The following is a 25,519-nucleotide window of genomic DNA, read 5'->3' on the forward strand; positions in this document are numbered from 1 at the left end:
GGGTGATCATTTCCCTTTCTCCCACTTTTTCTAAGGGTCCAGGCCAGTGTGGCCCCAAGAGGAAGAAGTGGGAAGTTGCTTCCCAATTTCTTCCCGGTTTCTGTGTCTTGAGCTGAGCAGGAAATTCTGGGAAGCTCTGAATCTCTTACAAAGGAACAGATGAAAGAGGGGAGAGAGGGAGGAGCCTATGATTAAATAGACCGTTTCTTTTCACTTCCTCTTTTGGACTCCAGAATTTGGTTGTTTTCTGGGTGGAGAGAAGCTGCATACTGTAGGAGTCAGCTTGCTGCAGAAGTGATGGCGATCCCTTCGTTCTTACCTGTCCTTGGCACCAAGAGTCACCGAGCTGACTATAAGCCCTTGCAGACTTTGAGCCACATGCTGCTGTGGATAACTGTGCTATTCCTGGGTGAGTTGAGGGCCTGAGTAGGGAGGCAGGAGCAGGAATACCTGGGTTGAGGCTGATCTTGGGCAGGGATAAGGGTGGCCTAAGAAGCGTGTTGGAAAAATTAGGAGTATGGAGGCTGCGTGTTGCAGGTCTGACAACCTACTGGCTTTAGTTAGTAAAGCAAAGTTGGAGGAGTTGTTTCTTAACTTACTCGGTTTTAATGAGCACATAGTCTCTGATCCTCTGCCACTGCGTGTATCAGAACCTGCTCTGGGGGAAGTTTAATGATTCAACTTAAGTGACAAATGTGTGGCCAAACTATTTCCCTTTGACTCTATTTCACATGAAACCACATCTTAGGCAAGAGAGGCAGTGCTGCTTTAGACAAGGCATGGAGAGGAGCTCTAAGATGCATTCTGGGGAGAAGAGCAATTGCTCCTCTCTGTGCTGCTGAAGCCACTTCATGTAGCAGAAGCCGGTTCTTTTTGCCCATAAAGAAATTTCCCTGAGAGGAACCACAGGGAACCGGGGCAAGGAGGACCCAAAAACATGGGTAGTTTTGGAATTGTCATTTATGGGACCAGAGAAATCATACATGCTTCCTTTCACTGCAGAAAGCATGGGCTGGGTCCTGGCACTGATCAGTGAGAAGGTCATTGTTTTAAGCCAAGATAGAGGAGTCTTTTCTGATCAGGATCTTTGCTATGAGCAGGGGACAGAAATTAATAGTGCTGTATATTTGAAAGAGGCTGTAGGGAGACCTGCAGGCAAGATTTTCCTCCAGTTGTGTTCCTGGGGGTTCCACTGTCACCTCTCACAGGAAGACACAACAGTCACTCTCCAAGTCACTTGCCCTAACTGACAGCATGCCTGGACACTTTGGGAGCCCTCAGTCCTCAATGTTGGATGATGGGGGCCTACAGGAGGCAGGAGTAAGGAAGAGAGTAGCTCCCCATAAAAGTATAACAGTATAGAGTGAACACCAAACTACCTCATTTTTCCCATGGGTGAGCTCAGCCCTAGAGGGGTGATGTCTTTGCTTTTTGCATTAATAGCACTTCCAATGTGTTGGGTACCTGAGCAAGAATCCTCAGAAAGACTTTTCTTTTCTTCCATTTTCCTTTTGCTAAACTGCCAAGGATCTCCATCTTTTTAGGGGTTCCAGGTTAGGTTTTTAACCCGTGATGACTCATTTTTATAATGTTCTCTGATTGTGCCTTCATTGCTCCTGTCTCTGCTCTCCTGGATTCCTGCTACAGGCTAAGGCCACGGAATCTCCAAGTATAGCTGTGGCTGAGTCACTGAACTTTAGTGTTGGTCACTGCCTACTGAAAAAGCTCCATTTCTACCCTCGTATGGGTGCGTGTCCCCACTGCACCCCAAATGGTTATTTCTTTATAGCCAGGCAGCGTGTATGCTGCACCTTGTTTTCAACACCTTTGTGATTCTCCAGTTGCTTTGTTTAAAACTGCTATGAGTTCTATGTATCAGGTACTCTTCAGGGACCTGGGGGCTTATCCCTGAACTCAGCAGACAGTTTTCCTGACCCAAAGTACAAGGTCTTTGGTCCCTTTCACAAGGAATACAGAGTGTGATATAGTTAATTTCCACTACTTGTTTGTTGAATATGGAATAAAGACCTGATTGCTGGCTTTTCCCTTCTTCTCTGATCTCTTTCTTGTATTTTTTATTCCTCCTCCCCCCTTTTATCTACTCTTCCACTGCATTGTCCTCTTTGCTGATGCTACATACTCAGGTCTGTGATTATCATTTCTGTGTCAGTAACTCTTCAGATCTATTTGTCTTGCTCACTTGTGTATAATTTCATAGTTCTACCTCCTGACTGGATATCACCAAGTAAATTTGCCAGTTTAGAAGCAAAATATATTTAAAATTCAACTTATCCTCTTCCTCTTACAAGTGTTATTCTTCTAAGATTTATACTTGCTTGAGCACACCTACCCTTTTCCTGGTCATACACTTACATCACCTCTATATTCCAATCAGTGCCCGATCCTCTGAGTTCTATCTTTTAAATTTCTCTCACATCGGTGTTCTCTTCTCTTCCTCCTGTCAATACAGCTGACCAAGTGAAAGCATGGAGATTGCAGGTGCATTTGATAGAAACAGAGAATGGCAAGGGAGGTTAGGGGCATTTGCAGTGAGGTGGTTTCAGTACAAATCATCAAAACCAAGCTTCATAGTGAGGGAGGTAAAGACAAGCATGGGATGAAGGATACAAGGGGAAAGGACAAAAGCTTTCAGATTTTTTTCAGTACTGTGAATCGAACCTGAGACCTGCACACTGAGTTACATCCTTATTCATTTTTAAATTTTTAAATTTTGACACAGTCTCACTAGGTCACTAAGCTGTCCAGGCTGGGCTCCAGTTTGCAAGCCTCCTGCCTCAGCCTCCCAGAATGCTGGGATTATAAGCATGCTTTGCCATACTCTGCTCAGTTTTGGGATTCTTGATGAGGTGAAAGCTGATTATGGTGTTTGCACTTGACCAGAGAGAATGGAAGTTAAAGAGGTTGTAAGTGGAGCATGAAATGTTCAATGTGGTGGCACAGGCCTGTAATCTCAGCACTTCGGAGGCTGAGGCGAAAGAATCAACATGGTTCAAGGCCAATCTGGGCTACATAGTGAGACCTTGTTTCAAGAAAAGAGAGAGAGAGGGAGAAATGTTTGATTTTGTGATTTGACATCAGTATGGTTTCTGCAATGATGAAGTCTTGCATAAAAGATGAGTGTGTGTGGTTAAAATGTGTGAAAGGAAGAGATAAGTACATTGAGCCTGATGCTGAAATTGTCATCCACATGTGTTTCAGATAACTATAGTCATCTCTTTCCTGAGAAGTCTCTTGGATAGTTCCCTTTTCCAATTTATCTGACCTGATGCTTTCAGCTATACTTTGGACATTGTGACATCCCACTATACACTGAACTATAGGTCAAACTTTAAAATTGCCTTATATTTATTTTATCGTGGGTCAGATAAGGTACTGAATACCTTCCTGAGTCATTTCATCCTTACTCTGTAAAGTAGGCACTGCTATCAATATTTCCATTTATAATCAGGGAACTAAAACAGGCGTAGAAGATTTGTGTAGGTCACTTAGCAAGCGTGAGGCGAATATTCAGACTCAGTCTGGACTCTTATCCTCTGTCACGTTAACTTAGCATTGGGACTTCCCTTTTTAGTCTTTTTCTCATTCTTAGAGTCACTTTTGCGGAGACCCCAAAGCAAGCAGCAAGTGGGCTCAACTCACTAGGCATGTTGAGAAGTAACTGTGCGCTCACTGCAGACACCTTCTTCACTCTTACATCACCTCTATATTCCAATCAGTGCCCGATCCTCTGAGTTCTATCTGATCACTCCCAGCACTCGGGAGGCTGAGGCAGCAAGGACTGCCACGAGTTTGAGGCCAGCATGGGCAACATAAGTGAATTCAAGATCAGCCTGCACTCCACAGTGAGACTATCTCCAAAACACAAAGATCAACAGCAGCAGCAGCAACAACCACAAAACAAAATCCTATCACTTTTTGGAGGTCCCTGAGGAATACTACCTTTTCCACAAGGTTCCCTTCCTTACCAATCCTAAACCCTACCAAACACAGAGCCCTAGGACCTTCCCTTCCTCTGAACCCCCTTAGCTCTTTGTTCATACTCCTCCAAGGCCACCAGAGACATGTCTTTGATGGTAAATTATATAGATGCTATTTCCACTATTAGAATGTTGCCTACAGTGGGGGCAGAAGCTCAAATTCTTTTCCTTCAAGAACTCAGGAGGAGCTACAAGACTTAGAGGAAGTCAGTGAAGTCAGTGCAGGGGTTTGTTGATAAACTCTGAGTTGCAAAAGAATGAAGTGATCCATATGTATATATATATATGGACCAGAATCTAGTTCTCTGAACCCCAGTACAACACTTTCTGCAGTGCCCCCCAACCCTTGTTTCTGCTTCAATTGCTTTCCCTATTTTACCCTTGAAAAGATAGACATATATGGATCTTCTTGACTTTCAGCCCAAATATAAGAGAAAATCCCTACTGATGATGGTCATGTATACATACTCATAGCTGTGTGTGCACACAGACACAAGACTCTAACTCATGCTGCTTTGGTTTTTTACCCAGCAATGCTACCTGCAAACCTCTACCCTTCCATTCAGCTCTCCTAACCCTTCCTGACCTGCACTCTGCCTCCACTCAGGATCCCTTCCCCTCACTCTCTCATTCCACTCCTCCACATGAAGCCACAGATCTGTTGTTCTTTTTACATTCTCCTTCTCTTTTGAGATTTGCCTAATAGCAAAAATCTAGAAGACCTAAGTATCAAGCAATAGGGATATATAATAAATCACTGGAGACTCAAATAGTAGAGTGCAGTCATTAAAGATTAAAACATAGCTGGGCACAGTGGTGCAAGCCTATCATTTCAGTTCTCTTGGTGGTTAAGGCAGAAGGATCACAAATTCTAGTCTAACTTGGTCAATTTAGTAACCTAGTGAGACCCTGTCTCAAAAAAAAAAAAAGCACTGGAAATAGAGCTCAGTACAATTCAATACACAGGACCAACAATCAATAAATCAATCATATAGAAATACATTAATCTGCTGGGTCTGAAAAATCAGATTAGAAAACACTTTTTCTAGGGTAGTTTAATCTGCTATATACACATATCTGTATATATATAATCAACATGTCAGATGGCATATATAATCTGTATGTAGACTATATATATATATATGAAGAAAATGTAGCAAGATATATATCAAGACAATACTTCTGGCATGCGTATCTTCTATTCTATGTTGATCCTAGGTTACTTGTGAAATCTCTATCTCTCCCCACAAAAGAACAGATCTCACTCTCTGGACAGACCGACAAAGTTATTTACATACATATGGCCCAACAGAGAACTTTCCAAAGCCATTTTAGTCAGTCAGAAGTGTGAAGTCCTTCCCAAAAGGAAGACCATTTTATGTGATTTCATTACATTTTCTTCTGCTATTGAGGAAGAAACACTCAGAACTTTTGAAAAGGCACTTCATGGGGGCAGTCCGGGGATGGCCTGGGCAAGAGTTGGTGGAGAGGGGGCTCTGGATCTGGTCAGGCTCTTCTCAGGAAAGATGCTCAGGCCCTTGATGACCTTTGCTTTCTTTCTTACAGCTCCTGTTGCTGGGACCTCTGGTAAGTTCACTGCCTATTTCCTCTCCATCCCCAGCTCCCTCTGTGCTTCTCCCAGTACCCCATTTAGAGATGCTCTGATAGCACTGCAGCCAAGCTCTGTACCAGGAAAGCTCTGTCAGGGCCAGGAAAGGGTCGCCACTCTCAGAAGATGCCCTGCCCACCCCTCCCCTACCCCTATGCATACAGGCAGTGGACAGCGTGGTCCACAGGTGTTTCAGCCTTCTGGTTCTGTTATGGTGACATGTTGCAGTGTCATAGAAAATGAGAATTCTGCTCTCTTTCAACTGATTTGCACTCTCAAAATCAAGAAGTTTGAAAAAATTGATCTCAAAGAAGTAGAATAGTAGTTAATAGAGCTTGCAAGTGGTAGGGGAGGCTGGAGAGAGGATTTTTAGTGGGTTCAGGGATATAGCTGGATAGGAAGAAAAACTTCTAGTCTTCTGTAGCACAGAAGGGTAACTATGGTAGACAGCAATTAATAGGTTATTTCAAAATAGCTAGTAGAAAGAATATTTTCTTTTTTGTTGATAGATGTGATATGACTAATTATATTCATTTTGAGGAATAAATATAGAGATAGCATTCTTTTTGATACTCTTAGTAGAGACAATTTTGAATGTTCTCAAGCAAATAAATGACACACATTTGTAATGTATGGTAGATAGACAACTATTTTGATCTGATTTTTATAAATTGTATATATGTTAAAGAATTATATGTACCCCATAAATATGTACAGGAATTACACATCAGAGTTTTTTTTAACTTCGCTAGAGAAAAACAAGGGCTTCTTTCCAAGTAAAATCAAAGCGCATGTAAAATCACGGGATCTGTGCAGACTGTTGTATGTGTTGACAAATTCCTGCTTTGCATGGATCCAAAGGTTCATGGATCCAAGTCCTGTCTCTCTGAGAGGCAGAGCTGTCTTCATATGTTTGGTTGCAGCAAAGTGGACTGAGATTTGTTGGGCACTTCTTTGTCTGTCCTCTGGGCCTCTCACCAACCCCCAGGGCTGACTCTGGAGGCTCCTGTGGGCTTGGGAGTGAGGACTGGTGATCCTGACTGCCTTTCTAAGGGATAAAGAATGACATAGATCAGAGCAGAAACTGATGTCTGACTCTCGGGGCCCACATGTCAGGCAGATGCTGTCACTTGACTTCAGCCAGCTCTTGAAACAGTTTATCCAACCACTGTTCAGATGCCTTGGTTTACAAGGAAGGAAAGTGAGTCCCGAGAGAGAGAGAGAGAGAGAGAGAGAGAGAGAGAGAGAGAGAGAGAGAGAAAGAGAAAGAAAGAAAGAGAGAGAGAGAGAGAGAGAGAGACAGACAGAGAGACAGAGAGACAGAGAGACAGAGAGACAGAGACAGAGACAAAGAGAGACAGAGACAGAGGCTCAGAGAGATGCGGGACACACATACAGAGAAGGCTGGGCTATTTCCTGGTGAGGTAGGATATTTCTAGGGAGTTTCCTTGCCACTCTTCCCCCATCTCTTGTCTTAATCCCAGAGTGTGTCCTTGACTCCTGTGGTTGGCTTCAGCTGCAGAAGCTTTCTGGACCTGGTTTCACTCTTGGTACCCATAATGTGAACACAGATGCATCGTTGTCTGAGTTTTAGGGCCTGCTTCAATACCTGGGGCTCCCCTTCCTCATGCTGCCTCTGCTCTCTGCCTCTCAGCAGACCCCCCGAAGGCTGTGGTGAGACTGGAGCCCCCATGGATCCAGGTGCTCCGGGGAGACCGCGTGACTCTGACCTGCGAGGGTGCCCCCAGCCCTGGGAACCACTCCACCCAGTGGCTCCACAACGGGAGACTCATCCCTACCCAGGTCCTGCCCAGCTACCGGTTCACTGCCAAGGGCAATGACAGCGGAGAGTACAGGTGCCAGGCGGGCGGGACCAGTCTCAGCGACCCTGTGCGTCTGGACGTGATTTCTGGTCAGTAGGGCTGGAGAGGCTGGGAGGCCCAGGAGAGGGGAGTCTGCTGATACTGCAGATGATGGGAGGAAAGGAGGCTGCCTTGATTTCTGGGAAGCACCAGCGTGACTTGCTTGAAGTAATTTTTGCGCACTCATTTCCCTTTCCACCCACTCTTTGGCTTTATATGTGTGGATGGGGGTACGTTTCCTAAGAAGTTTCTCAGCATGTATGAGTAATTGTTTCTGTCTCTCTCCTGCTTGAGCAGGAAGGTTCCAAGGCCACTGACAGGCAACTGGGTATGAGAGAAGCAGAAAGGGGTCTCTGTTTCATAAAAACCCTTTCATTGCCAAGCCAGGCATGATGACACATCTGTAATCCCAGCATTCAGGGAGGCTAAGGCAGAAGGGTTACAAATTTGAGTCAGGCTTTGCAATTTATCAGTTGAGACAGATCCTGTCTCAGAATAGAAACTAATTAAAAGGCTCTGGATGTAGCCCAATGCGATGGCTCAAGGTTCAATACCCCCCACCACCAAAACACGCAACCATAAATAGACCACAATTTAATAATCCTAAACCTAGAAATAACCACCTGTATAAACATAATCAGTTTATTAATCCTTAGGTCTAAGTTTCCCCACCTGTTCAACAGAGTTACTAATGTTGCCTTCATAGGGCTTGGGGAGAGCTGGCTCTTCCCTGATCTCCAGCCTCCTTTTCCTACTGGTCTTCATTTTTCTCTCCCTCCAGCACATGGGCAACTTAAAAAGAAAACTGGGTCCTATCCATCTCTGCATTTCCCACATCTGGGACAGGGAAGGGCTTAGTATGTGTTTGCCAAATAGATCAATGATTTTATAAAGCTCCTGGCAGGAAGTAGTTTCCATAATCATTTTCAGATGAAGAAGAGCCATCATCTGGCTAAGTTTATTGTTACTTTTACTCTTTTCTTGGTCCCATCCCTCACTTGATTCTCAAATTTTCCTTAAAAGTATACATCTTAGCCAGGTGTGGTGGCATTCATTTGTAACCCCTGCACTTGGGAGGAAGAAGCAGGAGGATCACTGAATTCAAGGCCAGTATGGGCTACAGAGTGAATTCAAACCCTTCTGTAACTACATGGTGAGAACCTGTCTCAAAGAAAAAAGTGTACAGTAATTTGTGACACTGCTGCCTTCAGACAAAGTCCCTGTTGACCAGAAGCTCCCCATTTATTCATCAGTATACCAACATCTGTTAGAGTTATAAAACCTTCTATTATCGCCAAAACATGTCTCTGCTTCACCTGTACCCTCTTCAGTCCCACTGGGACTCAGTCCCAAGGAAGAGATTCTATCTTAGGGTCTCTTGCATATATACTAACAGGACAGGGATGCAACTACCTTCTCTCAGAAAAGGAAAGAGAAGATGAGTATCCTAACACTCGCTGTATGCCAGGAACTGTTGTAGAGTCCTGGTATTATCATGTTTATTTTAAAGATGAGGAAACTGTGGCACAGACAGTTAAATTATTACCCCAAGATTATAGAGCTCATAGATGAATGGAGCCAGAATTAGAGATCAAGAGTATCTGATTCCAAACTTAGATCCTACCCCCTGCACATTGTGTTCCACTAGATAGGATAGTCTCAGAGTTGAGTCAAGGCCTCCTGGATCTTGTGGCTCTTGTGTCTTTCAGACTGGCTGGTGCTCCAGACTTCTCAACTGATTTTCCAGGAGGGGGACGTCATCGTGCTGCGGTGCCACAGCTGGAATAACTGGCCTTTGGCCAAGGTCACATTCTACCACAATGGGGTAGCCAAGAAATATTTCTCTATCAGTAAAAATTTCTCCATCCCACAAGCAAACCACAGTCACAGTGGTGCTTACAACTGCACGGGATTAATAGGAAGGACATCTCACACATCACCGCCTGTGACCATCACTGTCCAAGGTACAGGAACTCTGTCAAGATGTAAAGATAAGAGAAGAGATAATGGACAAGGGTTGAGGTCCTGTAGGCCTGTAAGGAGATCTGAGAAATGCCACACAGCACTGGGGCTGAGGAGAGTTTTTGAAGCTTTGCCCAGTGTTGGCCAGTGGGCAGGAGTAGGGACCAGAGCTCACAGACATCCACCTCTAGGTATAGGGGACAAGGCTGTGGCCTCATTCTGTGCATAGTAGTAAAGCAGAGCAGCCTCGTTGGCCCACAGTTTTCCTAAGCTCCTAGAATTCTTGAGTGCTGAGGGTGCTGTGTTTCTTCTCCTGTCTCATGGTATGGCCATTTACTCCTGGGGCCTGGTGAGTGCTGAACTGTAGTGACACCTCCAACCAGGGCAGTTCAGATTGCCCACTTTTTTCCCCAGAGAGCTATCTCTCTGCTCCATGTACTCCCCAGCGTGCCTTTACCTGTGTGGTGGAGAACCTTGGTTCTGGGAGAGGCATAAGTCCAGTCATGGGACCCTCTGCAGATGAGGTTGCAGGGGGAAATGTTATACATGTAAGTGACCAGGATACAGAACAATTTGAAGTGATCAGCACTGTGGTACAACACTGGGGGGTGTTGAGGCGGGGTAGGGAAATTACTCATCACCTGTCCTCAAATCTAACTTCCCCAGGGCCCAAGTCAAGCGACTCTTCAATGGTGGTGATAATTGTGGCTGCAGTCATTGGGATTGCTACAGCGGCCATTGTTGTTGCTGTAGTAGCTATCATCTGCCTCAAGAAAAAGCAGCCTCCAGGTTAGTGTCTCTCTCTGGTCCTGCTTGTTATCAATTTCCATTTGGCTAAGGACCTAAGCCCAGGCACTGTCAGACTAGAGAATTATTAGTATTCAACTATCATTCCATTTTTAGTCATTCATTCATTCATTCATTCATTTATTCATTCATCAAGGCTTGAACAGAAAGTCAAGCACTGTGGTAAACACTGGACATGATACCAAGATAAAGGAGCCTAGTCCTTTCTCTCAGAGAATTCTCAGCATATAGGAAAGATATAAATACAAATGGATAATTACAAGATGGATAAGAGCAATATTAGGGAAGCAAAAAGGCTAGGACAGTGATATAGAAGAGGTGCCATAACCCAGTGTTAGTCAGCTCTTTCACTATAACAAAATACCTGGTATAACCAACTTATAAAGCACAGAGGTTTATTTTTGCTCAGAGATTTGGAGGTTTCAGTCCATGATCAGTTGATCCCATTCCATTAGGCTGTGACTACACAATGTATTATTGCAGGAGCACACCATGGGGCAAAAGTGCTAACCTTATGGCCAGGAAGCAAAGCAGCAAAGAAGAGACCAGGGGTCCCCTAGTCCTCTTCAAGGGCACACCCTCAATGACCTAAAGACCTCCCACTAGACTCTGCCTCTTAATGGTCCCACCATCTTTCAATATTACCAACCTGGGAACCAAGTGTGTCATTCAGGGGACTTTGAGGGACATTTAAGACATGAATTAAACACTCAGCCTGGGAGGGGACAGTTGGAGAAGGTTTCATGGGGAGGCAATGTACCATAGCAATTGAAAACTACAATTAAGGTCCTGCGGCCCAGCTTCAAATCTCATTTTTTAATTCACCAGCTGTATGACCTTGGGTGAGTTGCCCAATCTCTCTGTGCCTCAGTTACCTCATCTGAAAAATAGAGACACTCATAGGACCAACCTCATAGGATTTTTACTATGATGAATGTGGCTGTGAGTCTTATAACAGTTGCCTAATTGGTACTGGCCACACATAAATGTGAGCTGTTACCACTACGGAGGAGGGGATGTTTGCAGAGAATTACCTAGATAAAGAGGGCTGAAAGGGCATTCCAGGCACAGAGGCCAAGGCATGGAGCCAAGGAATGAGAGAATGATACTACTAATATCTCACAAAGTTTTGCTGGGGTTCCATAGGGCCCAGTGCCTGATAAGTAAATATTGAGACACTGACATACTCAGAGAAAGAGGTCTGCTTTAAAAGGCAGAGGAAGCCTAAGAAAGATGGAACCAAGTTGCCTTTCTGCTGCCCTAGAGTTAGCTGACTTTTGTTTCTCTGGACAGTCATTTCACAGACCTGAGTGTCTCCTGGGTGGAGGAGCTGGGAGCTGGGAGGAGCAGAGGCGTCTGTGTGAAGGAAGGGCCTCGTTGATTCTAACCCAACTCTACCCATGATCCTTGGTTCTGAGGACTCAGGCCCCACCCCATAATCCTACTAACCTCCTCTGTGCCCCTCCTAACTCTCCCAGGAAACCCTGAGCACAGGGAAATGGGAGAAACCCTCCCCGAGGACCCAGGTGAGTACAGCGTTGTCTTTGGGGGCTCAATGATGTCCTGTCCAGGACTGCCAGATGGATTGGAGCCAGCAAGAACTGACTTGTGTGAGTTTGGCTGGAGCACGTGAGGGGGAGGGGCTGGGAGGAGAGTGGGGCTCAAATCACTTGGTGAGTTCTGAGTCTAACTCCTGGGCCTGAGAAGGGACTCACTGGAGTTAAGAAAACTAGCACTGATTCCAAATTGAGAAAGGAGAGCTTCACCCACATTTCTGAGGCTAACAATCTGGAGACATTTCCAAAGCAATAAATTATAGAAATTTGGATCTTTCTGTGGATCCAGATCTGGCAAAACACAGGAGTGAAGTTATAAGAAGGCTAGCAGAATTAAAGAGGCAGGACTCTAAGAGAACAGCGAAAGGAGTTCTGGGAACAACCCCTAGATTTATTGAGGTACTTGTCCCTGTGAAGGGATAGGATGGGCATGGTAGAAACCAACTCTTGGTAGAAAATTAGGAGGAGATTTGGGCTTAAGAAAATCTGGGGAGCTAGGGCTACAAGTGGGTTTTGTTCTTTGGATAAAACTTGGTTCTGATGCCAGTCCGTATCAGTGTATTAGATACTGGCCTGGTGCTGCCACCATCATACAATAAAATCTTCCCATGTTCAGTCACCTCAGTGAGGAAGGAAATGGGTTGGCCTAGACCAACAATGGAGAACCTTTTAGAGATGAGCACCCAAAACTTAAAAACCCGCTTATTTATTGCAAAATGCCAACACTGCAACTAAACCTGAATATTGAGGTTTTAGTTTTGGAAAGAAAAAAAAAACTCATAGTGAACATTTTGTGTCTAAAAAGAAAAACAAATAACACGTGTGCTATAAATTTGCTACCACTTCGAGCACTGGTATAAAAACCAGTGAATATTCAACCCCTATCCCAAGTGGCAGTGGTGTGAGTATACAAGAAGAGGAGGAGAATGCCAGACCATGTCCTAACCACTGTAAAGGTCAGATTACAAAGGGAACTGGAGCTTTCTCGGGGGACTTCTCTGACAGCAGGATCAGGCAGGAAAATGAGGCCCTTGAATATTGCACCTCATATGGCTGGAGTATGACCTGGGGCAGAGCCAACAGATTTGAGAGCTTGAGCAAACTGTAACTCCTCTAGCTGTGCTTTGAGCCTGCGCTGTCTGTTTCTTGGCCAGGCCATGGGGGGAAGCACCAAACCAGACCTTTAAGAAAAGTCCAAACACAACTAGATGGTAAATTTACAACTTGTTTGATTCTGCCTACACTGGCATAAACGCATTTCATCGGAACTGATGTTTTCCCGAAAGATACAGTGAGTCACTGAGGAGTGTGTTAGAAGGGGGACTCCAAGCATGGTTTGTTGCAGAGTTTGGAACATGTCACACAGGACTCTTTGTGTCCAGCAGATGAGGGAAGAGACTAAGAGCATTGTCTCAGACTCCTCCCTGTCTTCCTGGGAAATGCGGATTCAGATACTGAGGCTACTTTTCATTCTGGCAAAGTGATTTATGGCAAAAACATGAGGGAGTTTGGTGTTTTGGGTATTTATCAGAGAAAGTTTTTTTCTTCTTTTCTCTTTCTTTCTTTCTTTCTTTCTTTCTTTCTTTCTTTCTTTCTCTTTACTTCCTATCGCTTCTGCCTTTCATCTACATTTCTTTCTTCTCTCTTCTTGTCTCTTTCTCATCACTTTATTTCTTTTCGATGCCTTGAAGTACCCAATTCTTTACACTTTCAACCAAGATGCACTGAGTTTGAACAGTGTGGAAATGGAAGTTGCTCTTCCCTCCCTGAAGCCTATGGCCAGCAAAAAGACTAGACTTTTGTTTTACTCTGATACTGAACACCCCCACCTCTTTCTCAATCGTTCAGATGCCCAAAGCTGCCTGGTTTGCTTCTAGAAAATCTCACTGATTCTCTACAAATAATGTGGCAAGAATCACTGCTTCCCTGTGGCCAGCGAGAGGCTGAGTCTGGGACAACCCCAGCCTGCATGACTGAGAACAACCATATTGACCTGGCGCTTGGCCTGCAGTCCTAAGTTGGGGTCAGCAGCCTTTGCCTTGGGCCTGTGAACTTTGGTTTTGCAGCTTCAGTGGCAGTACAGGGTGCCTTCTGATCTCGTGGTGCTGGGGCTGATCTCTCTTCTTTTTGTCCACAGCCAATCTCTCTGATCCTGAGGAGGTCGCTAAATCTGAGGTGAGTGATCTCAGCCATCTCCTTGTCCTCTCACCTCTCTTCTCCCCTGCTGTTGTGTTTCTCAAGATCTTTCCTTGGATGTACCACATGTTTCTGCTTTCTCTAGGTTGAAAATACAATCACCTATTCACTTCTCAAGCACCCGGAAGCTCAGGATGATGACACAGAGCATGACTATCAGAACCACATTTAATCTCCATTATCTGGCCCTGGGATTTGGGGGAGAAAAATCAAGAAGTGAAGATCTGCTATCTCCAGGCCTAAGGTTCCCTTGGAGAGGTCGAGAGGATGCTGAAGTTCAAAGAAGGAGCAGGATTTTTCCAGAGTCCTGTATGTGAGTCCTAAAGTTCTTTGGCCTGACACTAACAGAAAATATGAACTCTGAAGGCTGGCTGATTCTGTGCCTCAGCACTTCCCTACATCAGGGCTGTTATACAGCCCCACAGCCAACAAAATGATAAAATTAATATTGCTAAGAGATTTTAACAACATGTGACATGCCTACATTATGGGTAACATGAGAAAAATTACATAAGTATATATGATTTCAGAAGTGATAAAATCAACTAACATCTACCAACATATTAAAAATGATTGTTTCAGGGTGATAGAATTATCAGTGGTTTTTGTTCTTTCTTATTTTCCTACAAATCTATAAGTTTATTTTCCTATAAATCCTATAAATCATGTACTGTATTTGTAATAAAATATTATGAAAACAACATTCTGTTTACCTGCTCAAGGTTGTATTCATTGTCTTGTAGAATGAGTTCTTTGGGGAGGGGTCTTCTTTTTGGTGATAAGAATCTGTGGAAGACAGATAATGGATAAGACTTGAGAGAAAAGAAATGAGAACTTGACTATAGAATGAGTGATCCATTTTTAAAAACTGACTTTTAAACTTAAAACTTTCTCTTCTCGGGCTGGGGATTTAGCTCAGTGGCATAAGCACCTGCCTTGCTAGCAAGTGGTCCTGGGTTCGATCCCTGGTACCAATAACCCCCCCAAAAACAACAAAAAAAACCCTTTCTCTTCTTCCATTGTACTTGTGTGCTTATTTCCATGTTTTCTTTCCTTTTCTCCTATGGCAAACAAAACAATCACTTTTTTTTTTTTTTTTGCATCACAAGTTCGTAGGAAATTAAACTTTAGATGAACCCTCAGTGGAGAACGCTGACTTCCTGCTCTACTGTTTACTTCCATGGTAGTTACTAGAAGGTTGTCACCTTAGAGAAGCCTTCCCTATAGGTTATCAACATGACTGCAGCATTGTTGGAGATTTGGTGAGTGCCCTTAATAAAGTTTCATTTTCTGTGCATTAGCACAGTATCGATGTGGAACATTCTTCTTGCATTTAGGATTTTGTCAATTTCCTATGTGGGTGATTATCTTAATTGCTTTCTCATTGATGGGACAAAATATCTGATACCCACAGGTTAAAGGAGAAAGGATATATATTTTAGCTCACAGTTTGTAGAGGTTTCACTCCATAGTTGGGCTGGCTCTGAGGCAAGGGAGAATGGTAGAGGGAGAGAGTAGAAGACAAACAGTCTATGGAATGGCAAGAAGGAAGCAGCAAGCAACAGTGAGCTTCCTTTCCCTTTTATCTCATTCAGATTACAAGTCTATTGATTGGTGCCATCCATGTCCAGGGTAGGCTTTTCCATTATACACACTTAGAAGTATGCTAAACCAATCAGTGGATTAATTTAGTTATCACACACCTTTAACCCATATTCACACATCCTAGATCCAGCTACCTCTGAATACATGAGGCTTTGTGATGACATCTAGATACAAGTCATAACATAGATTTCTAAGATATTCACTGTCTGTGGTCCCACAATCAAATTTCATCCAAAGAAATGGGACCAAATCAAGTCCAAAATCTAGCAGGGAAAAGAGGAACTACAGTTCTATAGTTTCATGTGCAGCATATAACATAACCTGTGGCAATTTGTGAGCTCCAAAGGGCTTGCCTGGCTCTATCCCTGTGGCACCGCTAGTGGTAGCTCCCATAGTTTTTCTCTTAGATCCACTCTGCTCCCTCCTCATAGTTTCCTTGAGGTGATCCACCTTTCTGGCTTCTCCAAACTTCTGAGGTCTCCACTGAATCTTTGGCTTCATCCTCACAGCTTCACACAACTGCTCTCTCAGGGACAAACTGCCTGGCCTCCCAGATCTTCTGAAATCTGGGTGAAAGCCTTTTTAATCTCACAGTTCTTACCTTCTGCATGCACCTAAAATCAGCACCACATGGATAATGCCAAAGTCTGCTGCTAGCTATAGTAGTAGCAGGCTTTCTTCCTCTTTGGTTGTAGGGGTCAAGCCCTCCATCACTGAGTACTATGAACCAATTCTGAGAAATAAATTCTTTATGCTGCCTCCATTCTGGAACATGGTGCTCTGTGTCTTTCTCTTCAAAGCAAAGCCTTTCACTTTTGCAATTTGAAGACTGCAAAGTATGGGGACTTGCTGCTTCCTGTGATGTCCACAGTCCATCTCTTTTATTGTTCCTATCCTTTGCAGCAATCAAGATCTCTTCTGCTCTGTCTTTGCAGTCTACAGCTTTACTGGAGTTTCCTTTCTGTTTTAAATCATCCTGCTGAACTCTGTTGTTGATTTGCAACATAATCTGACTAGAAGCGCCTAACAATATCCATGCCATTACCTCAGCATTCCACTGCCTTGAAATTTTTTCTACAAGATTAGATAGTCTGCTGCCCTTAATCTCAGTCTCAGGCAAAGGCTGTGTATGTGAGCAAAATGCAGACAACCATTTTGCCAAGCCATAATGCATATCATCTGGAGTCCAATAGCCCTTCCCAGTAGAAATCTCCTGAGCCTGGTCTTGACTGGCAGAATTTCTGTCATCCTTCTATTTTATGCTGTGACTGCAATCTCCCATACAGAATAACCAAAGGTGTCTGGCACTACTCTTTCTGAACTTTTACAAACTCTTTCCACAAGTCATTCCCTTGAACCACATGATCATGTATAGTCACAACAACAACCCCACTCTCAGTACCAAATTCTGTCTTAGTTATTTCTCTCTTGTTGCTGAGACCAAATACCTGAGACTCACAGTTAAGGAAGGAAAGGTTTATTTATCTTACACTTTGTAGAGGTTCAGTCCATAATCAGTTGCCTCTAAGGCAGAGTGGTGTGGCAGAGGGGCAACCATTTGTGGCAGCTGAAGACAGCAAAAACAAAATCAAAGGGGAAGGAGAGAGAGAGCAAGCCTCTTTCCTTTCCTCATATTGTATGCAGGCTATGTTCCAGGTTGGGTGTGGCACCCACATCCAGAATCCCAGCATTGCACCATGAGTGAATCACAAACTCTAGAAGCCCACCCCCATGGCTGCAGGAGGATTTGAGGGGACATCTAGATACAAACCATAACAGTGCACTTTTCTACATAGAAGTTCAAGTTTTGTCTTTTTTTTTTTTGTAGTAAGATTTTTGTCTGTTACCATTCTGCTTCTCTTCCAGATGGAATTTAAAATTTCATAATGTCATTAAGATTTTGTTAGAATTACAGCATATGTATAGATTATTAAAATTTGACATCTATACTATATTTAGGTTTCCCAGGTAATAACTCTTCATTTCCAAATGATAGCAATGATAGAATTCTACATCATATGGGCTTGGTACCTTTTTATAATAGCTCTGTGACAAAATTTTTGTTGTATTATAACTGATCTGTTAGAATTTCCTCTTTTTTGGAATCAATTTTTAAAATGATTACTTTCCTACGAAGTTCTAAATCTTAATAAATGGTGGTACAATGCGAGTTTTTTCAATATTTTAAAATAATTTACGTGTTTATATTTCTGCCTCTCTTATTTCTAGCTTGTTGGTTTCCTTTCTTTCAACTGAAGATGACTTCAGTTGTAAAAAAAAAAAACCAGGAAATCATGATTCTACTTGGCTTAAATAATAAGGAAACATATTATCTTGCATAACAAAAGGTCCAGAGATAGAGGCTCTCCACATCAGGATTCTGGTTCTGCTTTTCTGCAATTCTCTGGGCACTGCCTTTGGGCTAGTAACAACATGATTATAGCAGTTCTGGATATCATTCCCAGCTATCTGGGAAAATAACATGAACTAGTCATCTTGATTGTCAACTTGAGTGGATTAGGAAACACCTGCACAGGTGATTGGATTGCAAGAGCACCAACCTCCTTGCTGGGTTAACCCATTGATGAGTTTATAGCTGAATGGGCCATGAAGAGGCAGGGCCTAGTTTGAGGAAGTAAGCCATGGGGTCATGGCCCTGTGGACTATATTTGATCCCTGGCAGCTTTCAACTTGGCTCTTCCCCTGTGTTCTTTCTCCTGTCATGAGATGGGCAGCTTTCCTCACTACGCCCTTTTGCCATGATGTTTTGACATTGGAGCCAGTCAATCTTGTACTGAGGCATGTAAAACTATCAGCCCTAAACAAATCATTTCCTTCTTTAAATTGTGTATGGCAGGTATTTCTTTTCTGCATGAAAAGCTGACTAATAGAGAAGGAGACTAACTGCTTCTTTTATATGTCTCTTGAGAATAAGGAAAAAAATTTTCTGAAAAGCCCTTCAGCAATCTTCCCATCATATTGTACTGATCAGGACAGGCAATTCCTAAATCACTCACTGAAAAGTAGACCAACCCTACTATAATTTAAGTAGCTTTATCTTTTCAAGGTGGAATGACTGTTGAGAATCAACCACTTTTTTTGGCACCAGGACTAAAAGTCAGGACCTTGTGCTTGACTGGCAGGTGCTGTGCCACCAAGCCATATCCCTAACCCAAGAATCAACCACTTTGACCAATATATTTCTGTTAATCTTAATCAGACTTGCCAAAGGTTTGATTAGCCTTGTTTCAGCTTTTGATTTATTAAGAAAATATTTTGCCTTTGATTTGTTTTTGAATGTATTAATTCATCTGCTTTATTCAGATATATTACTCATTTGTTTCAAAATTTTTATTTTCAAACAAGTTTACAAAGCCTAGAAGTTTATTACTATTTTGGCCACATCCCTTAGATCTTGATATGTATTGTCCATGGCTTGTCTTTCTTTCTATTTTTTCTTTTCTTTTAGATAGGATCTCACTATTTACTTCAGGCTGAATTTATACTCACTATGTAATCCAGGCTGGCTTTGAAAGCTCATGGTGATCCTACTGCCTCAGCCTCCCACCTGGCTGTTCTTGTCATTGCTATTTCTTTCTTTCTTTCTTTGGCACCAGGAATCACACTCAGGATCTTGTGTTTGCCAGGGAGGTGCTTATGTTATTGAGCTGTGTCCCCAGCCCTTGTTGTTCTTTCTAAACAATCTATAACTTTAGTTTTATTTTTTCCTTCCCCACAATTTATTAGAAGCACATCATTGTGCCTGTTTGTTTTGTTTTTAAGTGGGAATGAATAATATTTTTAAAAAATGTTTCACTTTAATTGCACAGTGATCAGTAAATGTGGCCTGCATCATTTTTCTGAATGCACATAATTTGAAGTACAAATATAAAGACAATCCTTTAGGTCTTTTTTTTCCACTTGTGATTTTCTTTGAAATCCTTTAGTTTTGACTTTTTTTTTTATTGGTACTGGGGATTGAACTCATGACTACACGCTTGCAAGGCAGGTGCTTATGCCACTGAGCTAAATCCCCAACCCCAATCCTTTAGTTTTAAAATAAAATTTTATTTTGTAATACACATTTAACTTGAATTATATGATCAAAAGGAAAAAAAATCATTGTTTTGTATTTCTTCTCTCACATTCTGTCAGTCTTTCCTCCCCGGAGGTAATCATTTACAACTCTTTTAATATAGTATATCTGTTGCTAGCTTACCCTCGTATTTCCAAACAATGCAATATACTGCTATTTCTTGATTTATTAGCATTAGATATTTATGTGTGATTTTCTACTATAGAATATGAGAATTAATCTTGTTGTACAATCTCATTCACATCCAGCCCACTTTTCCTACCAAGTACTCCCAGATAGCTTTAGAATATCACAATTCTATAACTACTATTTTTTATTGAGACAAACAATTTTGTATGACTATATTTCCTTTCTTTAAACAATTTTTTTCCCTTCAAAGACAATAAACGCTTCCCTTTTTTATTTTAAAGAGGATAACACCAAGGAAAATAAAACAAACCAATAAAAATAAACCAGTATAAGCAATACAGGACTTCAAAATCTTACAAAACCAACAATAGTTACCATAATGCCTTTTGTTGTCTTCAAAATAGCTGCAGGTACCTTTGGACATGCTAAAAATTGAACAGAACAGAACAGAATAGAAACAAAAAAACAAAACAATGAATGCAATACAGGACTTCAAAATAAGCCAATAGTAAATCCAAAATGGCTACCACAACATGTCTGGCTGTCTTTTAAATAGCTGCTCATGCCATCATACTTAACATAATGAAACAAAACAGAAGAGAATAAAATGCAACCCAATAAAGCAATGAGGATGATATGGTTTCCTAGCGGGGATGACCTCCTGGTGAGGCCTGATTCTCTCCCTCCGCAGTCAATGGATGGTGCTGACTCACAAAGACCTGGGTCTGGCTGTCCCCACTCGGGCAGTAGCCACCCACGGCACTATAAATGTCTCCTTTTGTTATTCATTTATTTTCTATGTATGTTTTGTTAGCTTTTCCTAAGATTTTTAAACATATTCCTACTATTATTTTTCATGTGGTAAAATGCATCCAGTAGTTTTTCAGTTTCTTCCTTTTTCTGCAGCAATATGTCCCTCCTAGAGTTCTCTGCTCTTTGAGTGCTAATTTGGGTCATTCCAGGCCCTTTGCACAGTTGTTTTCCTGGGCCTTCTCTTCATTGGTATTTTGCATTAAACTCCTCATTCCAAGAATCTTATATTTTCTTATTTCTTGGCTTATTTGTCAGCTTGACTGGAGCATGCATGCCAGGGACATCCTTAAAACTGATGCACGGTTGGCACAGCAGCTGCCACTGATGCCCTACTTTAGATTCAGTCAGCTCACTTACCTTCACCTGAAGCTGCTGGCTGGGTCAATGTTCTTGAGAATTCAACTACAGTAGGGTAACATTATTCACTTTGGGCAGGAGAAAGTCCTTGGAGTGTAACTTCTCCTTATACAGACTTTATATATGTGGAGCCACATTGGAATGCTTCAAAGCTGAGGGCATTTGAGGACCCATGAAGACACGAACCTACTGCCTAGTGAGGCGCATAATGGGATGCACTTATATAATCATGACAGCATAGATACCACACATGTGCGACACAGTTATGTCAGTTCACAAGAATTTAACACTTGGTAACAGCTGATATAAGGGCTTGCTTGGTGCTCCTTGCTGTTAGTTCCTTGTGCTTTCTTTGCCTTGGGGACTTCACAAAAACACCCATAAGCCCCCTGACCCTGTCCAGTGGCTTGTCAGTAGGATGAGGTGAGTGTCTCCTCAGCACCTGTGGAAACACTGCCTGATGCTGAGGGAGTGACCCAGAGGATGTCAACTTATTTCCTCCGGCTTCTCCCTGGCTACCTGCAGCCACCTTTCTGGCAGCTTGGAAGCCCCCAAGGACTTCAGAGTGGTCTGTCTGACACCCAGGAACGTTTTGAAGGCCTTAGAGGCAATAGGCATGCAACTCCTTCCCCCTCACCATGAGTCAGTGGGGTGAGTAGTTTGGCTGTTTTCCACTCTTTTCCACTATGGGGCACTAGAAGTGACTAGAAGTCACTTCTCCAGGTGATAGGCCAGAGGCAATGGAAAGAGGAGGATGTAGAACAATGATTGGCTGCCCCAGAAGTCACTTTTTCAGGATATGGGGAGCACTGCCTCCACCCAAAGCAACTCTTGAAGTATAAGTCCCCATCTCCAGGAGAATCCCTGGGGCAGTCCTCTGGTATTGTATGCAAGGCCCGCTATTTGACAGAAGGTGGAAGTGGAGGAGCCCCTAGCCCAAGGAGAGGGAGCAGGGAGACTGCCCACCTCTACCTGTTACACAGGTTGTATGACCTACACAACCATGGCCTTGTGGGAGCCAACAAAACAACTAAAGCAAAAGGTTGGTGAAACAGCTCCTGTGGCTGCTGTGGTGATGGGACGATGGGGCTGATGACATGGAGTTTAACCCTTAAGAGATGTCCCAAATAGCCATTATAACCAGTATCACCTCTATGTGACAGGTTTTGTATATCTGACAGGATGTCCAAAGGACAGCTTACAAGCAGGTAACCAGACTGGTTGATGGCAGCAGATCACCTGGTTTGGGCCAATGCAGGTGACTTGCCAGAGCAAGTCATGAAATAGCAACCTACCTAGACTTTGTAAGTGTGCTTTGAGGAATGGGCATGCAGCAAACAGCATCTGCTATACAGTGTCATACCCCTGATGAAGAACTGCCTACGTCATGCATGAAAAACTTAATCCTGGAGAGCAGGCTAGCTGGCAGGTTTGGGATAATGGCAGCCCTCTTAGCCACTTCACAATGGCCCAATCCACAGTCCACAGTGCAGTGGATGCCATAGCCCAGCTAGGCGATGTGGAAGTAAAGTGCCAAGATAAGGTGAGACCCACAAAAACTGTACTGCCAAAAAAGAAAAGAAAAAGAAAGAAAAGGAAAACCAGATGCCCCAGCCAAACAGGGGCAATCTCCCATGCTCAGACTAGCGGGCCATTAAGGGCCTTCAGTGCCAAATGTAGATGGACCTGCTAGCCACTCACTTAGCTGCAGATAAGACAGACACACAGCTCAGTGTTGCTGTCTCTGTGGTGGTAGCTGCATCCTAAGCAGCAATATTGGCCGATGGACCCAAAGGTAAAAAGCAGCCCCAGTAGGGGGCTGGTGATTTAGCTCAGCGGCATAAGCGCCTGCCTTGTAAGCAGGCAGTCGTGAGTTCCATCTTCAGTACCGATAAAAAGGAAAAAGATTTAAAAAAAGAAAAAGCAGCCCCAGTGAAGCAGGAGGATGTGACACTGGCATCCTTCTACCCAAACTAAGAAACAGGCCAAGGCACCCAGTTAATAGGGATCCCAGGGAATCAGAGGCTACATGTGGAATTGACTATTCCCCAAAGAATGTGCAGCAGGTACTAGCACTGGTGGATACTGGAGCTGAATCATTGCTAATACATGGCAACCTGAACCATTATACAGGACCTACTGCACATACAGAAGGGCATGGAGGTCATTACATCATGGTCCATAGAGGTAAGGTGACATTGGGTATTGGGTGTTGGCTCTGTGCCTTTCTGATGTCTATGTATCCCCAGGTGCTGAATACGTACTGGGGGTGAACATACTGACTGGTACTTGGCTTGACAACATGCAGGGAGAAATCTACTTGTGAACCCACGGACAAAAACTGTAGTCAGAAGTTATCCACACCACTCACCTCTGATTCTACTGCAGGCTATGGGAGTTGAGTGCATGAAGCAGCATCAGCCACCTGGGGATCAGGAAGAAATGGGACAGACCATTGTGAAACTGGAAGAGGTAGGGGTGATGTACCTGCACATAGCCCTTTCAAACTCCCTGGTATGGCCTTGTGGAAGCCAGATGAGATATGGCAAATAACCACTAACATTGCAGACTGGACAGATCATCTCACCCTGATGCTGGGTTGATACCATTATGTTGTGAACTTGGCTAGTACCTTCTTTTCCACTGCTATTACACCAAATAGTCAAGACCAATTTGCCTTCACCTGGGAGGGAAGGCAATGGACCTTTTAAGGGTTTCCACAAGGCTATTTGCATAGTCCAACTTTGTGTTATAGCCTGGTGGCCCAGAATTTGGCCACCTGGGCTAAGCCACTCTGTCACTATTCCATTCTATTGATATTATGTTAACTTCTGATTGCCCTACAGATTTGGAAGTCAGTAGGAAGCTTTGCTGGCCTGGGGTGAATGAAGACAAGGTCCAGGAAAATTTTTGGGTGTTACATGGTCAGGTAAGATGAAAGTATTTCCCAATGCCATTTTCGATGAGATTCAGGCATACCACAGATCCGTGACAGTACACTAATTTCAGGCATACGTGGGCTTTTGGTGGACGTTCATAATACACCTCACTACCCTGCTGTGCCCTTTATACCTGATGACCTGAAAGAGTGTGACATGGGACTGGACAGACTAGGCAGAAGCTGGTTTTCAGGCCTCAAAGAGGGCAGGTATAAGCCCTCCAAGTCATTGACTCCACTCTGCCATTTACCCTAACAGTGTAGTTGATGTTGGGTTAAGCTGGGGCCTATGGAAAAAGCAAGGGAAGTGGAAGCACCTTATTGGGGTTTGGTCACAGTTATGGAAAGGAGCCAAAAACTAGTCTTTCTTGAACCAGAAACAGCTAGCAGTGATCTATGTTGCTCTGCACACCTGTGAAGGGATCATAGGACAGCAGGCAGTGAAGTACAGATTACATATCTGATAGAGAGCTGGGTCCATACTTGGACATCCTATCCCAGGAGTGGAGTAGCCCAGGTACCCACCTTCACATGTTGGGTTTGTACTGGCAGCAGCAGGGCTCCTTTTCAGCTAGCCTGTTGGCAGCCCAATTGGCAACAGTCTTGAGGCCAGAGATGTATATGGCAGAGGAAACTATGGGATGATAGACTACAGGCAATGATACTTATGCTATGCAGAGGGGAAAGAGGCACCTCTGGCTGATGTATGGTATATCCATGGTCCAGCCATAGCACAACCCCATAATTGATGGGGCACTGTCCAGCCCAGTAAGGAAATCCTCTGACTTGACACCAGAACAGGCAGATCAAGTCAATGGCAGTTGTGGGCTATTGTTACACAGTACTTGTAATGCATGATGAAAGGCCCCTACATGTTTGCATAGACCTTTGAGCCATAGTTAGGGGACTGATGCTCTGGTTACCAGCTTGGGCGATCCAGGATTGGCAGATATGGCACCAAGACTTATGGGAGCAAGGCCAAACAACTAACCATGTAGCTTATTGTGTTTCAGTAAATAAGCCCCTTCTCTCATGAGGGGATGACTTAGCAGATGCAATGACAAGAGAAGCCTCCAAGGGCTGCCTTCTGCCATGGCATCTTGGCTTCAAAAGAAACCAGAGCACATAGGACCCTGAACCATGCAAGCAGTAGCATAGCATTCCTGCTGAGTCAAAGGCTGCAGTAAAGGCATGTCTTCAGCTTGTCCATTTGGCCCCCTGGAGAAGAAAGGAACCCACACAACTTGGCACAATACCAGAGCACCCTACTTACTTCAGCAATGGCAGTTGGATTACATCAGACCCCTGCCTGTCTTGCAGGGACATAGATATGCTCTGACTACTGTAAGTACAGCCACAGGTGTTGGTTTTGCCTACAGTTTTTCCTCTGCTGACCAAGCCCATACTACTAAGACGTTGCAATGGTTGATTACTGCACACAGGATACCCCTAGGGATAGCTTCTGACCAGGGATCACATTTCACAGGGGCTCAGGTACAACAATGGGTCAAAGACTATGATGTCAGATGGCACTTCTATGTGCCCTATTGACCACAGGCTGCTGGTGTGATTGAGAGGTGTGATGGGATAC

The 25,519-nt window shown here is 43.5% G+C and overlaps 1 protein-coding gene and 1 long non-coding RNA gene across 2 annotated transcripts; one reads left to right on the forward strand and one right to left on the reverse strand.

The window, feature by feature from the left end:
- Window positions 1–235: 235 nt before the first annotated feature.
- Fcgr2b (Fc fragment of IgG receptor IIb) lies at window positions 236–14,689 on the forward strand (the record flags this gene model as incomplete). The annotated part of the gene is given in 8 exon segments (NM_001173049.1): window positions 236–409; window positions 5,565–5,585; window positions 7,262–7,519; window positions 9,179–9,433; window positions 10,098–10,220; window positions 11,717–11,848; window positions 13,932–13,969; window positions 14,076–14,689. Coding segments are annotated over 8 exon segments (1,026 nt in total). The 3' UTR covers window positions 14,163–14,689.
- Window positions 14,690–14,703: 14 nt separating this feature from the next.
- LOC134476967 (uncharacterized) lies at window positions 14,704–23,418 on the reverse strand. The gene is made up of 3 exons (XR_010048826.1): window positions 23,362–23,418; window positions 20,196–20,245; window positions 14,704–14,776 (listed from the first exon to the last, which is right to left on the reverse strand). It is a non-coding gene; the product is annotated as an uncharacterized LOC134476967 (long non-coding RNA).
- Window positions 23,419–25,519: the final 2,101 nt, after the last annotated feature.

Source organism: Cavia porcellus, unplaced genomic scaffold (genome assembly GCF_034190915.1).
Source record: "Cavia porcellus strain 051 isolate PalLab524CR breed Dunkin Hartley unplaced genomic scaffold, mCavPor4.1 scaffold_7, whole genome shotgun sequence".
Lineage (NCBI taxonomy): Eukaryota > Metazoa > Chordata > Mammalia > Rodentia > Caviidae > Cavia > Cavia porcellus.